Source organism: Rutidosis leptorrhynchoides, chromosome 6 (genome assembly GCF_046630445.1).
Source record: "Rutidosis leptorrhynchoides isolate AG116_Rl617_1_P2 chromosome 6, CSIRO_AGI_Rlap_v1, whole genome shotgun sequence".
Taxonomy (NCBI): domain Eukaryota; kingdom Viridiplantae; phylum Streptophyta; class Magnoliopsida; order Asterales; family Asteraceae; genus Rutidosis; species Rutidosis leptorrhynchoides.
The window spans coordinates 73925937-73941111 of NC_092338.1; the positions used below are offsets into that span (position 1 = coordinate 73925937).

The 15175-nt window shown below is 31.3% G+C and overlaps 1 protein-coding gene across 1 annotated transcript; it reads left to right on the forward strand.

Moving 5' to 3' along the window:
• The first annotated feature begins 10530 nt into the window (after nucleotides 1-10530).
• LOC139855899 (auxin-responsive protein IAA27-like) lies at nucleotides 10531-13404 on the forward strand. The gene is made up of 5 exons (XM_071845141.1): nucleotides 10531-11071; nucleotides 11817-12046; nucleotides 12260-12395; nucleotides 12924-12985; nucleotides 13118-13404. The coding sequence occupies exons 1-5, from the start codon at nucleotides 10671-10673 to the stop codon at nucleotides 13153-13155; spliced, it is 867 nt and encodes a 288-aa protein (XP_071701242.1). The 5' UTR covers nucleotides 10531-10670; the 3' UTR covers nucleotides 13156-13404.
• Nucleotides 13405-15175: the final 1771 nt, after the last annotated feature.

Genomic DNA, 15175 nt, shown 5'->3' on the forward strand with positions numbered 1-15175 from the left:
GGTGACTTTGACAGTTAATTCTGTGAATTGTGTAACAATGTGTTTTTATTTACGTTTTGAAATGAAATAAATTATATATCCCCCTCTTAACCACCTATAATCATATATATATACCCAATCATATAACGTATTAAATATACACAATTTTAGTGCTAACACCTTCATATTTATACATTTCGTTAAAGATTAAATTTTTATAAAATTTTAAATACAGTATAACCCTAAACTCTAAATCTTAAATCATAAACCATAAACCTTGTTAATGATCAATAATGGGTTTATGGTTTGTTGGCCATTAGGGTTTAGGATCAAAATATAGCGTTTACAGTTTAAGATTTAAAGTTTAGGGTTTAATATTTATAGTTTAGGGCTTGTATTGTATCATAATTTTCTTAAAATTAAATCTTTTAAGGAAAGAGGTAATGTGAGAGTTTTAGTAATTAAATTGAGTATATTCGACATTATGTTATTTAATTGGGTATATGTGTAATTATATGTGGTTAAGAGGAGGATATATAACGTTAATTATTAAAATAGTCCATTTAAAATTGATTATGTGTATTAAATAAAATAAACAAATTTGATTATGTATTTTGATAACGAAAAACTTAAATAATTAATTTTTTAGGTGTTTGGTGAAGATTATTTAATAACTTAATAAGTAGTTAGTGAAAAATAGTTGGGATAGCAAATTTGTCAATTACAGTTTTTACATTAAGGGTTGCATATTTTTAGTTTTCACGTTTTGAGTAGATCAAAACATAATCAATTGATTTTTATGCTTGATTTGTTAAACTTCAATAAATTATTTATGATTTAAAACTGATAATCATATTGATGCTTAACAAAATATGAGAATTTAAAGAATCACACCTCAAAAATATATGTATCATTTCTTTAACTTGCAAAAAGTGTAGATCAAAAGAAACACTCAAATCATGCGTTTCTTAAAAAAAAACCGCCAAAACCATATTGTAAAAGCATATGTTTGTAATACCTACACCTTATGTGACTATGTGATGGGAACAAGACTAATATCATTATAGCAAGACATGCAAGTTCTTGACACGAATGAAGCTCAATATGCGCTCACATTTGAAAAAAAAAAAAAAAAAAAACATTCACATAGCAAGCCCGACATCTAAGTCAACGGGCACCATTCAAGTCAAAACACACCTACATTTCTTTAACTTGTGCATTGAGTTTATAAAAATATAATATTTGACTCATTTTAAAAGAATTCAAGTTAAGCCTGTGAATATAGCTATGACATGATTCGTGTTGGTGGAGAACTGGAATTTAATTAAACAGACTCATTTTAAAAGAATTCAAGTTAAGTCGGTGAACAATTGAATATAGCTATGACATGATTCGTGCTGGTGTAGAACTGAAGTTTTATTATACGGACTATTCTTTCGCCTTTTACTAAAGTTAAATTAGACAGACGTGATAATAATAAAAAATGCAAATCAGAATGAGTGATGATATTTTCACTACTTTTTTATAAATACACCACGTGTGCATTAAGAAAAATGTACATTACAACTGGTTAATACATAGATGTGGTGAATTTATCAAAAACAACGGTGAATTTATCTTTGACCTTTATAAATATGTTTATGAATATGTTAAAAAAACAAACACATAAAGTTTTAACACAATATGGAAGTAAAAACTTTATATAATAATCCCCAACTGCTGCCATGAGGAAACTCGGCTTAATTCGAGGGCACGAGCGATAAAACCCCCTCCTTACGTTGCGAAAGGCCCGCTTGGGTGGAACTCAAGGGTTAAAGGGCAAACTTGTATGGAATGTTGCACTCCAGAAGAGTCGAACTCCTAACCTCTCGCTAAGAGAGACAAACCACTACCACCCGGAGCTACAACACAAGGTTAAAACACTATGATATGGATTGAGGTTTGTGATTTTTCTATTATATATATATATATATATATATATATATATATATATATATATATATACGGAGTAATAAATAATAAATAAATAATAATAGAAAAACAACATGATATATTGATATGGATTGAGATTTGTCATAAAATATAATTCGGATTCTGCATATCAGCTTTTCAACAATACTCTTCGCTTTTCTTGAGATTTGTCTTCTGGCTTTCTCTCAATGTGGAGTCCATTTCAACACCTTTATTTCCAAACCCATGCATATATTATTATATTATTTTTCATGAAATTTGGAATGAGAACAAATTCTGGATTTTCTAATGCAAATCATCTAAATGACTTATATTTATATTTATTCTAATTCTAATTAATAATAATAATAATAATAATAATAATAATAATAATAATAATAATAATAATAATAATAATAATAATAATAATAATAATATTATTATTATTATTATTATTATTATTATTATTATTATTATTTCCATGTATATTAATACTCACAAAGATTTTGGTAGTTTAGGCCATTTGATCTCACAATCACAAATGTAGTTTTTGCCAAGGAAGGGAAGGGTCAAGTGCCTCAAACTTGAGGGGTAATAGTTGTTAACTTTTATGGTTTAAAAGTAAAAAAAAAAGAAATTAGGGGCCAAAATATAAGTTTCAATTTTAATATAATAAACATTAAATAAATCTCACCTAAATTTTTAACGGAGTTTATCTCTTTTTCCGCAACGAGTTAAATTTATCCGTTGTCACCGTTCAACTCGAAATAATTTTACGAACAAAACGCAACTAACTATGTTCGAAACGGAGCTTTTTCAACAAAAAAAATTGGATTAATTATATGTATACATATATACGGGATTTTTTTCCGCCTCAGGTTAAATTTATTTGCATTACTGTTCAACTAGAAATAACTTTACGAAAAAAACTCGAATAACTATATTTGAAACGGACATATTTTTAATTTATTTTGGATTGATTATATATATATATATATATATATATATATATATATATTGTAGTGACCCGAACTTTTCCATGTTTATATATATAATAAATGAAATTGTTATTTACATGATTAAGTGTTTCCAACATATTAAGCAATCAAACTTATTAAGACTTGATTAATTGAAATAGGTTTCATATAAACAATTGACCACCCAAGTTGACCGGTGATTCACGAACGTTAAAACTTGTAAAAACTATATGATGACATATATATGGATATATATATAGTTAACATGATATTATGATAAGTAAATATATCATTAAGTATATTAACAATGAACTACATATGTAAAAGCAAGACTACTAACTTAATGATTTTGAAACGAGACATATATGTAACGATTATAGTTGTAACGACATTTAATGTATATATATCATATTAAGAGATATTCATACATCATAATATCATGATAATATAATAATTTAAAATCTCATTTGATATTATAAACATTGGGTTAACAACATTTAACAAGATCGTTAACCTAAAGGTTTCAAAACAACACTTACATGTAACGACTAACGATGACTTAACGACTCAGTTAAAATGTATATACATGTAGTGTTTTAATATGTATTCATACACTTTTGAAAGACTTCAAGACACTTATCAAAATACTTCTACTTAACAAAAATGCTTACAATTACATCCTCGTTCAGTTTCATCAACAATTCTACTCGTATGCACCCGTATTCGTACTCGTACAATACACAGTTTTTAGATGTATGTACTATTGGTATATACACTCCAATGATCAGCTTTTAGCAGCCCATGTGAGTCACCTAACACATGTGGGAACCATCATTTGACAACTAGCATGAAATATCTCATAAAATTACAAAAATATGAGTAATCATTCATGACTTATTTACATGAAAACAAAATTACATATCCTTTATATCTAATCCATACACCAACGACCAAAAACACCTACAAACACTTTCATTCTTCAATTTTCTTCATCTAATTGATCTCTCTCAAGTTCTATCTTCAACTTCTAAGTGTTCTTCATAAATTCTACAAGTTCTAGTTTCATAAAATCAAGAATACTTCCAAGTTTGCTAGCTTACTTCCAATCTTGTAGAGTGATCATCCAACCTCAAGAAATCTTTCTTATTTACAGTAAGATATCTTTCTAATACAAGGCAATACTCATATTCAAACTTTGATTCAATTTCTATAACTATAACAATCTTATTTCGAGTGGAAATCTTACTTGAACTTGTTTTCGTGTCATGATTCTACTTCAAGAACTTTCAATCCATCCAAGATCCTTTGAAGCTAGATCCATTTGTCTCTTTTCCAGTAGGTTTATCCACAAAACTTGAGGTAGTAATGATGTTCATAACATCATTCGATTCATACATATAAAGCTATCTTATTCGAAGGTTTAAACTTGAAATCACTAGAACATAGTTTAGTTAATTCTAAACTTGTTCGAAAACAAATGTTAATCCTTCTAACTTGACTTTTAAAATCAACTAAACACATATTCTATATCTATATGATATGCTAACTTAATGATTTAAAATCTGGAAACACGAAAAACACCGTAAAACTGGACATACGCCGTCGTAGTAACACCGCGGGCTGTTTTGGGTTTGATAATTAAAAACTATGATAAACTTTGATTTAAAATTTGTTCTTCTGGGAAAATGATTTTTCTTATGAACATGAAACTATGTCCAAAAATCATGGTTAAACTCAAAGTGGAAGTATGTTTTTCAAAATGGTCATCAAGACGTCGTTCTTTAGACTGAAATGACTACCTCTTACAAAAATGACTTGTAACTTATATTTCCGACTATAAACCTATACTTTTTCTGTTTAGATTCATAAAATAGAGTTCAATATGAAACCATAGCAATTTGATTCACTCAAAGCGGATTTAAAATGAAGAAGTTATGGGTAAAACAAGATTGGATATTTTTTTGATTTTTGTAGCTACGGGAAATATTAACAATTCTATACAAATCATATCCTAGCTAACTTATATTATATTATACATGTATTCTAATATATTATGTAATCTTGGGATACCATAGACACGTATGCAAATATTTTGACATATCATATCGACCCATGTATATATATTATTTGGAACAACCATAGACACTCTATATGCAGTAATGTTGGAGTTAGCTATACAGGGTTGAGGTTGATTCCAAAATATATATAGTTTGAGTTGTGATCAATACTGAGATACGTATACACTGGGTCGTGGATTGATTCAAGATAATATTTATCGATTTATTTCTGTACATCTAACTGTGGACAACTAGTTGTAGGTTACTAACGAGGACAGCTGACTTAATAAACTTAAAACATCAAAATATATTAAAAGTGTTGTAAATATATTTTGAACATACTTTGATATATATGTATATATTGTTATAGGTTCGTGAATCAACCAGTGGCCAAGTCTTACTTCCCGACGAAGTAAAAATCTGTGAAAGTGAGTTATAGTCCCACTTTTAAAATCTAATATTTTTGGGATGAGAATACATGCAGGTTTTATAAATGATTTACAAAATAGACACAAGTACGTGAAACTACATTCTATGGTTGAATTATCGAAATCGAATATGCCCCTTTTTATTAAGTCTGGTAATCAAAGAATTAGGGAACAGACACCCTAATTGACGCGAATCCTAAAGATAGATCTATTGGGCCTAACAAACCACATCCAAAGTACTAGATGCTTTAGTACTTCGAAATTTATATCATATTCGAATGGTGTCCCGGAATGATGGGGATATTCTTATATATGCATCTTGTTAATGTCGGTTACCAGGTGTTCACCATATGAATGATTTTTATCTCTATGTATGGGATGTGTATTGAAATATGAAATCTTGTGGTCTATTGTTACGATTTGATATATATAGGTTAAACCTATAACTCACCAACATTTTTGTTGACGTTTAAAGCATGTTTATTCTCAGGTGAATATTAAGAGCTTCCGCTGTTGCATACTAAAATAAGGACAAGATTTGAAGTCCATGTTTGTATGATATTGTGTAAAAACTGCATTCAAGAAACATATGTCGATGTAATATATTTCTATTGTAAACCATTATGTAATGGTCGTGTGTAATCAGTATATTTTAGATTATCATTATTTGATAATCTACGTAATGTTTTTTTTAAAACCTTTATTGATAAAATAAAGGTTATGGTTGTTTTAAAAATGAATGCAGTCTTTGAAAAACGTCTCATATAGAGGTCAAAACCTCGCAACGAAATCAATTAATATGGAACGTTTATAATCAATATGAACGGGACATTTCATATATATATATATATATATATATATATATATATATATATATATATATATATATATATATATATATATATATATATATATATATATATATATATATATATATATATATATCAAGTAATGACTTAAACAAGTAATAAGTTAAAGAGTATGTAAAGAAAAAAATCAGAGTTCGAGTCCTTTACCCCATTTCTTTCCTGATTTTTTTCCCCAAGTTTTCGCTCAATATTAATTTGATAAAAGACGTTAAAATATTTTACTGCAATATGCAAACCATTAACATATTAATTACCAAACAATGTATATTCAAATACACCGCAGCAACGCGCGGTTAATTTTTTCCTAGTTATTATTATTATTGAAAAAATCTAAAGCTTGTATGAAATATATTTTATTCGAAGTATTTATTTATTAGCATAAAAGTGAAAACTTAAAATTTTATTTATAATCACTGTTCATTGTTCAAATTTAAAAGAGAACAATGAGTGTAATTACTATTACTATTACTATTACTTTACTATTACTATTACTTTACTATCTACTAGACATAAATTATGAATAGTATCGAGGGTGTTTTCGTCTTTTCACTTTTTCCCCCCTTTTAAAAAAGCCCCACACACTTTGTTCAAAATTTAAAATCGACCCTCCAAACAGGAGGTAAAGTGTCAAATCAACATTTTCATAAAAAATCTAAATAAACTTCACTCAAATATTCAACGGGTCATATCTTCTCGCCCGCAACGAGTTAAATTTTTCCGACACCATCGTTAAGCTCGAAAAATTTTACGAACACAATGTCACTAACTATACGCAAAATGGACGCTTTTTAAAAAACGCTAAATATTTGAGTCCACCTTTCATACACGCTGATTTTTTTCTCACGAGCTCCGTAACTATTTTCATCTATTAACAACATATACATATGGGTCTTATTATTTTAAAAAAAATATTTAGTACTTTAGTTTTTTTGATATTACTCACTAAATATTCTATTCTTAAATCATACGAAGTGTTAATATAAGCTAATGAGTTAATTGCGTTAAATTTTAAAAAGTCAACAACTCCATAGCGAAACGCGAAAATACACATATATTGTTAATTTAAGATAACATCTAAATCTTTGACGGGTTATACCTTTTCGTTCGACTCGAATTGCGCTTCAACGACATCATCGTTAGCCACGAAATAATTTTGCAAAATAAACATAATAAAATACATTGGAAACCGAACCCCGGTGTGAAGCGAGGGTTGAAAAACTAGTTATTATAATTAGACAATTTGAACGGTAAGGCCACTTGCAGTGGTCCGTTAGCCACCACCGTGACCCACCGCCACTCGCTAACAGCCATCACCGGCAAACCTCCATTATGCTCGCCAGTGGTCCCTGCAACGAGCCTAACGGTTGGCTTAGCGGGCCCCACTGCTTTTTTGTTTTGTTTTTTCTTTTTTGACTTTTTTACTCCGTTGGTCGATGTATTATACCTCATTTTGCTAATAGCGTCCCTTAGTTATTAATTTGGAATTTAGAATCCTTTGTTTATCAAAAAATTGCAATCAGCATCCCTCGGAGGGACATTGATTGCAAATTTGCAATATGCCCCATTTTGCTAACAGCGTCCCTTCGAGGGACGCTGATTGCAAATTTTTGATAAACAAAGGATTCTAAATGCCAAATTAATAACCAAGGGACGCTGTTAGCAAAATTGGGTATAATATAGGGACCATCGAAGCAGAAAAGTATTTTTTTCAAATGGCTAGTTTGCTTTTTTTTCTTCTTCTTTTAATACACTTTATTTATACTATATATATTACCACTTTACACAAACAAAAACACACACTCAATATCAAACACTCTTCAATATCATACACTCTCAATCTTCCAATCCTTCAATTCAAACCAAAATTTCTCAACCAAATAACAACGATTTCTTCAACCATATATTAAGCAATCCAATCCCGTCACCGAATCATTCATCATCGAACCAAGCTAGCAATTCGTCTCCAAGCCAAACTAGTTTTTCTCAACAATAACAATTTGTTCCATCACAACAACTACTACCATTTCAACAACAATTATAATTTGTTCAACCACCACCACTACCATTTCAACTACAATTACAATATCAAAACATGAATATATATTATTCACAACAACAATTTCCTATTAACCAACAACAATTCTTTTCACAATCACAACAACAACAACAACAACTTCCGTACATACAACAACATTTAACACAATCGACTCTTGAAAGCGTACCCAAAACACAACCCGAGACCGAAAAACAAAAAGCTAAAAGAAAGGGAAAAGGTAAATTAGTCGAAGGAAGTGAAAAGCCGAAACGTCAAATTATGCATTGGACTCCCGAAGAAGAAGAAATTTTGGCCGAACGTTGGCTCGATGTGACAGAAAATTCGAAAATAGGAACCTCACAATCAGCCGATTCGTTTTGGAATTTGATTGTAGCCAACTATAATCAACTCGCTGGTCGCAAAACGAACAACGATCAAATAACCGGGAAATGAGCGAAAATGTCAAGATATCAAAGTTTTTATTGGTGTTTACAATCAATTAAAAAGAAATTGGCGAAGTGGAACTAATGACTCGGATGTCATTGAAGCGGCGCATGAAGAATATCGGAGGCGTCAAGGCGTTCCTTTTACGCATTACAAAGCATGGCAAGTACTTCGTAATTGTCTGGAGTTTTGTGCCCCAGAAGGCGTAATGACATCTCCGAGGCGTCCACAACCGGTGCAACCGATCACTTTGGTGGATGATGAACCTTTAAGGGTTGATTCAAACCCCGATCACGCTTCTTTATTCGGGGACGACCCAATCCGGCATCCAACTGGTCGACTAGCTGGTAGAAAAAGCCGAAAGAATTTGGGATCGTCCGACGCTGCCTCATCTTTTTCATCCGAAGAAGTTCGTTCTCAAATCATGCTCGCCAACAAGAAATTGCTTTAACTAAAAAAAGGCGTGAGTCGTCTTTAATGAAAGTAATGAATCGCGCCTTTCGAACTTTCAACACAACCGTCAACTCGAACTTGCCAAAGGAAGACCAAAAAATTCTTCAAAAGGTTCGACAAAAAATGAAGACGATATTGTTATCCGGCGAAGAAAACGAAGACGAACAACACAACGAAGACGAAGACCCGACACTTCTCGAGTAGTTTCATTTTTATAATATTAAGTTTGGTTTTTTTTATTTAATTATGTAACGGTTTTATTTAATTATGTAATGTCTTTTATTTTTAATTATGTAATGTTTTTATTTTTAATAATGTAATGTTTTTATTTTATTTAATGAAATGTTATTTGTTTTATTTAATAATTTAAAATTGGTTAAAGTTTGAGATGGAATGTATGATTGTGAGAGTTTAGTAAAAGGATTGTGAAAGGAATGTTAAATTATTTGTACTGATGTGGCGGAGAAAAGTTGTGTTAAACTTTACAACCATTGCAAGTGGGCCAAAGATGCTGTCGCTATTTGATTATATGGATTTTTTTGTTAGCAAAAAGGTGAAACTTAAAATTTTATTTATTATGGTAATACCATGTTAGACAACTTGATTACTTAAACAATAAAAAAGACTATTGCTATTTGATGTGGTTCAACGGTACCCGTCCTTTTAAAGTTAGGCCCCATGTGTGGAAGCTTGAAAGAACAACTAGCATAAGTTCAAGTACCGGGGAGATCATGATTTACCTTTGACTCTCGGGTATGCCTCTGTGGCGTTGTATCAGCTTGCCTTGAGCATACGTTGATCTCCTTGTACGTCGGGTCTATCACGTGCCCTTGGAGGATGCCTTCGAGCTAGACTCTTAGCCTGTCACACATGAGATTCCTTAGTGAAGGTGATTTACAGACATCCGACTCTTACGATGTGGATTTGGTGGGTTTGCAAAGGCAACATAGGATTTGCGTGTTCTTGCAAGTCTACACATTTTGAAAGGATATATCACAATTACAATACTAATACTATTACTATTACAATAATAATTACAATAGTGATAGTAATCACAACTTCAAATAAATAAAGTCATAACAAAACAGCTTATAGATTTTGATAGCATTTATTCCTAAAACATCCCATAAGATAAAATTGTGGGTGACATCAAATTTGTCAATGGATTAATTTCTTAACTCATTTAAGCATTTATGCAATTTTTTAAAGTAAGAACTCACTAAATATGATAAATTTACATTTACAATAGAATACACAAATCCCATTAACGACATTTTATATCAAATCAAATATAACTAAACAACTTTTCGCAAATAATTGTTCCATGTTCCACCATACTACCATAGGAATATTAAGAAGGGGCTACAGAGATGCTAAAGGCCCAAAGATATCATTTTTTTTAATTTTATTCATATAATAAAAATCCTAAAAAAACTCACAGTTAATATTCATTTTCATGTAAAAAAAACTCAAGTTTCATGCCTATGTCAATTAAAGAACATGATTACATAGGGTTGTCAGAGACAACTATGGAGAAAAAAGCCTGTAACATAATAAATAGTGATAAAGATTTGAACTTGAAAGCTACAGAATTGAGACTTGGGTTACCTGGTTCAGAGTCACCGGAAAGAGAGGTGGTTTACGTTGGTGGAATCAAGAATCCGGTGGCCGGAGCTAAAAGGGGTTTCTCTGATACAATTCATGGTGGTTCTGGGAAATGGGTTTTTGCTGGTAATGGTGGTTCTGAGGTTGATTTGGTTAAAAATGGTGGTTCTGTAAAAGAAACTGATGTTTTAGCTTCACCAAAACCTGTGTTACTTGAAAAGAAGACTCAATTTTCTGTTAAGTCCAATGGTCAATCTTCTGCTCCTGCTCAAACGTAAGGTTCTGTATACTTTTAATGCATAAAGTTTTAATTTTAGTAGTTTTTGGATTGAAATTTGTGGTATAAATTGCTTAAACTAGTTACTTGAATAATTTCAAAATTGTGTTTAAAGTTGGAAAAATTTGTTTGTTTGACTTTTGAGAGTCAACGGTCTTACTTGGACTTTTCTTTCATGAATCTGATAGTGTTGTTTTAAATTACTAATTAGTTGGATTTTTTTGCATGGTTTGGTACTTGCCAGTAATTGAGCTTGTTGAATGATTGTTTGATCCTTGATTACAAGAATAGAAGTGTACCTTTGACTTTAAAAAGTCAGCTCTATCGTTTTCAATATTCATAAATTTGAGTGTACTGATTTTCAATTGTCAAGTCCAAAAGTTTCGTTTTCATTCTAAGTGTATTAGTTTATCCTAGCACCAATAATTTCACTCGAAACAACATAATTATCATCAATTCTAATATTTTTTTTTTTTTTTTTTTTTTTTTTTTTTTTGAAAGGCAATGTTAGTGGTTAGAGTTAATTCACGAAAATCCCCCCCCCCCCCCCCCCCCCCCGAGACTCGAACCCTTGATCTCCTCGAACACCATGTTAACATGGTGACCAATGAGGCAAAGCCCCATTGGCATCAATTCTAATATTAGGGAAGTAACTCATTTGACACTGAAAAGTCAAACATACCAATCTATTTTTGGTGGAATTTGAAACTTAGTTGCTAAAAGAAATATGTTTATGGTTCAGACAACAAGTTATAGGATGGCCTCCAATTCGATCTTTTCGTAAGAACACCATGGTTGTTAACCACACAAAGAAGGAAGATGATGTGGGTCCAAAGATGGGACCAGGCTGCCTATTTGTTAAGGTCAGTATGGATGGAGCTCCATATTTGAGGAAAGTGGATATTGAGATCTATTCAAGTTACTTGGATCTTTCTTCAGCACTTGAAAAGATGTTTAGCTGCTTTACAATTGGTAATCTTTTATGATCTTTGATGCATTTTTTTAGTTGTTACGTGATCTTTTATGTTACGTAGCTATGTTTTGAGAATTACTTTTGGCAGTGATGTTAATTCGTGTCAACTTTAAGTACATCAAACATGTCATAGAAAAGTAAAGTTGATATATGCTGATGCTATTACAATTAGTGATCTCAAACATAACAATTAGTTATGATTTGATTTTCAGGTCAATACGGTAGCCATGGAACAAGAGATGGATTAAGCGAGAGTCGATTGAAAGATCTTCTCCATTGTTCCGAGTATGTGCTGACCTATGAAGACAAAGATGGTGATTGGATGCTAGTTGGTGATGTTCCTTGGGAGTAAGTTCAACTCCCTTTAACATAAATCATTAAACTTTTATCTTTTATTTATTTATTTATTTATTTTAACGGCGATTAGAGTCACTGATGGGTCCGAACGCGATGTCGGAATCCACCCACCTGATCATTTTCTAGACGAACATTACAGTCCTACCGCCACTAAGGAGGAAACCCCCTCCACGAATCCATACGGACATCGCGTGAGGCTCAAACGCATAAACGTGGCACATGAGAGTCGAATCCCTGACATCTCTTATGGGAAGTCGAGTCACCACCAATGCACCAACACCTTGCCGTTTGTAAACTTTTATTCATATGGTCTAATTCATTCATATTGACTTTTGAGCAACTTATTTGATCTAGCGTTAGAACCTATTAAGGGTATTCCATTTAATCTTTTAGCATATGTTAAAAAAGTTAAAGTCTTTTGGTTCAATCCTATAGCTGAGCGTTGGGCCGTTTGACTCGAAGGTCAAATTGTATCATTACTAAATTTGCAAATCTTGACGAGTTTTCTTTTTGCTGCAGTATGTTCATTGGCACTTGTAAGAGGATGAGGATCATGAAAAGTTCAGATGCAATTGGTCTAGGTAATTTTTGATTATTCAACTAAGACTTGAAAAAACACAAAATCTTGATTGGTTTATAAATCAAGAACCACATAAATCTGAGATGTTTAATCAAAATTTGATCTTGTTAACTTTTGATGCCGTGTTATGCAGCCCCTCGAGCCGTGGAGAAGTGTAGAAACCGTAATTAGTGTGATAAAGACTAAAGATATGTTTGTGAAAAGATCAAGTCTTTTGGAAGAACAGGTCTAGAATGGCTGGAAACAAAAGCTTACATTATTGTTCCAAAATCTACAAAGAGTCTTGTATTAATACTTGTGTTGAGTATAACCAGATGAGTATGCCATATCGGCACAAAACATGTACTAACACTTGCTATGTTTCTAAATTTGTCTATATGGTAAAATGGGTAAGACTCATATATTGTTGTATATTAGAGTTTCGAATTCGGATTTCTGAGAGTCGTGTAATCACTTTCAGATCAAAGTATTTCGATGGTACTATCGAAATCTCTAATCGGATAAAACTCAGAATTATTGAACAGAGAATATGTGTTTTGTATATATGAATTTGATTAAACGTACCAGATTAAATAACCAAAAAACGGGGTTGCCACCCCTTGGACCCCGCCAGGGGTTGCCACCCCTTGGACCCCGCTATCGGGGGCGCTGCCCCCGAACCTCCCGTCATAATCAAGATAAGTTCAAAGTTCAAACAAGTGTGCACTTCACACTTTCCCGAACTTGTTCGATATTTATCAAGATTATTTTGGTTAACAAATTAATCTCATTACACTTAAATCATATTGGTGACACAAATCACCAACAGATATGTGATTCGGGTATCAAGGCATTAGGCTTGTGAAGGTAAAACTAACATATATAGGGCTGTTAAATATGGAGTAGTGAATCTTAGCGTGTGCGTCTAACAAATGGTGTATCCATAAATTCAACTAGGATACATCTTTGATCAAACAAGTGCGATCATTTTGAAGAACATATTCGTGTCTCCAGTGAAAAAATTAAAAGCTAATGTTTATAACATATTTGAACTGTGAACTAGATTTATCCAATAAGCAACTTGACTATAAAATTAGACAATATTACAAAAATTTCACTATGGATGAGCTCTACACTTGTATTCATGACACTTGATTCTAAAAGCCTAGAAGCTAGGCTAACAATTTTGATTGATATTGATAATCAGATTATATTACCAACCAAATGCAACTAAAACTGAAGTTGACAAGTTGTTACAACGGTAAATGTTGATAAAAAGGAAAAAAAAAAAAAAAAAAAAAAAGCCCTTGACTGACAATTTCTTAAGTGCTGGAGAAAAAATTGACAAATAGACAGAATGCAAATTAGATGCGTTAAACAACAAGAACTACAATGAAAGATAACCAATATTTTTTGTGATCGAGAAAGAATAATCAACCATTGAAATGAAGAAAATTATAATAAAGAATGGATTCATTTTAAAGGCCTAAAAATCATTATAAAATTATTACAATGATCTGAAAATCATCATCAGAAAGTAATCCCAAACACCCTTAAAAGAACATCACCATGCTTTAAATTTTGAATAATTATTTTAACAATAATAAAATAATAATCAGAGACTGTATTCTCTGATTCTAAATATTATGATTGAAGTAATTTAAAGACCTAAAAGTTATTATAAAACTACAATCATCTGAAAATCATCATCAGAAGGTAATCCCAAACATCCTTAAAGAACATCGCCATGCTTTAAATTTTGAATTCTTTTTTTTACGATCAAATAAAAATATAAAAAATTTCATTAAAAATTTGGAAAGAAAAGGACGATTATATTTAGGGAGGTAATACTCACACATCAGTTTTTGATCCATACACACTTTTTACTATAAAACTTACAATTATAACCCTAATTTATCTTGGGACTTCAACTTCTATTATTGTAAGTAAGGACATAATAGTCAATTAGGTGTGTATGAATCAATATTGAGTGTGTGAGTATCATCCCCATTTATTATTATTTATACTATACTATATACTAAACACTGTAAATTATATTCAACCCTATTGGCTAATAAGGCTCAATTCCACTCAGAGGCGAAGCCAGGATCCGGGGATAGGGGATGCTAAGCTTACACAGTATAAAAACAAACTCAACATAATCGCTCAATCAATAACATACATTCACTGTACGTAATCAACGATAACAAAT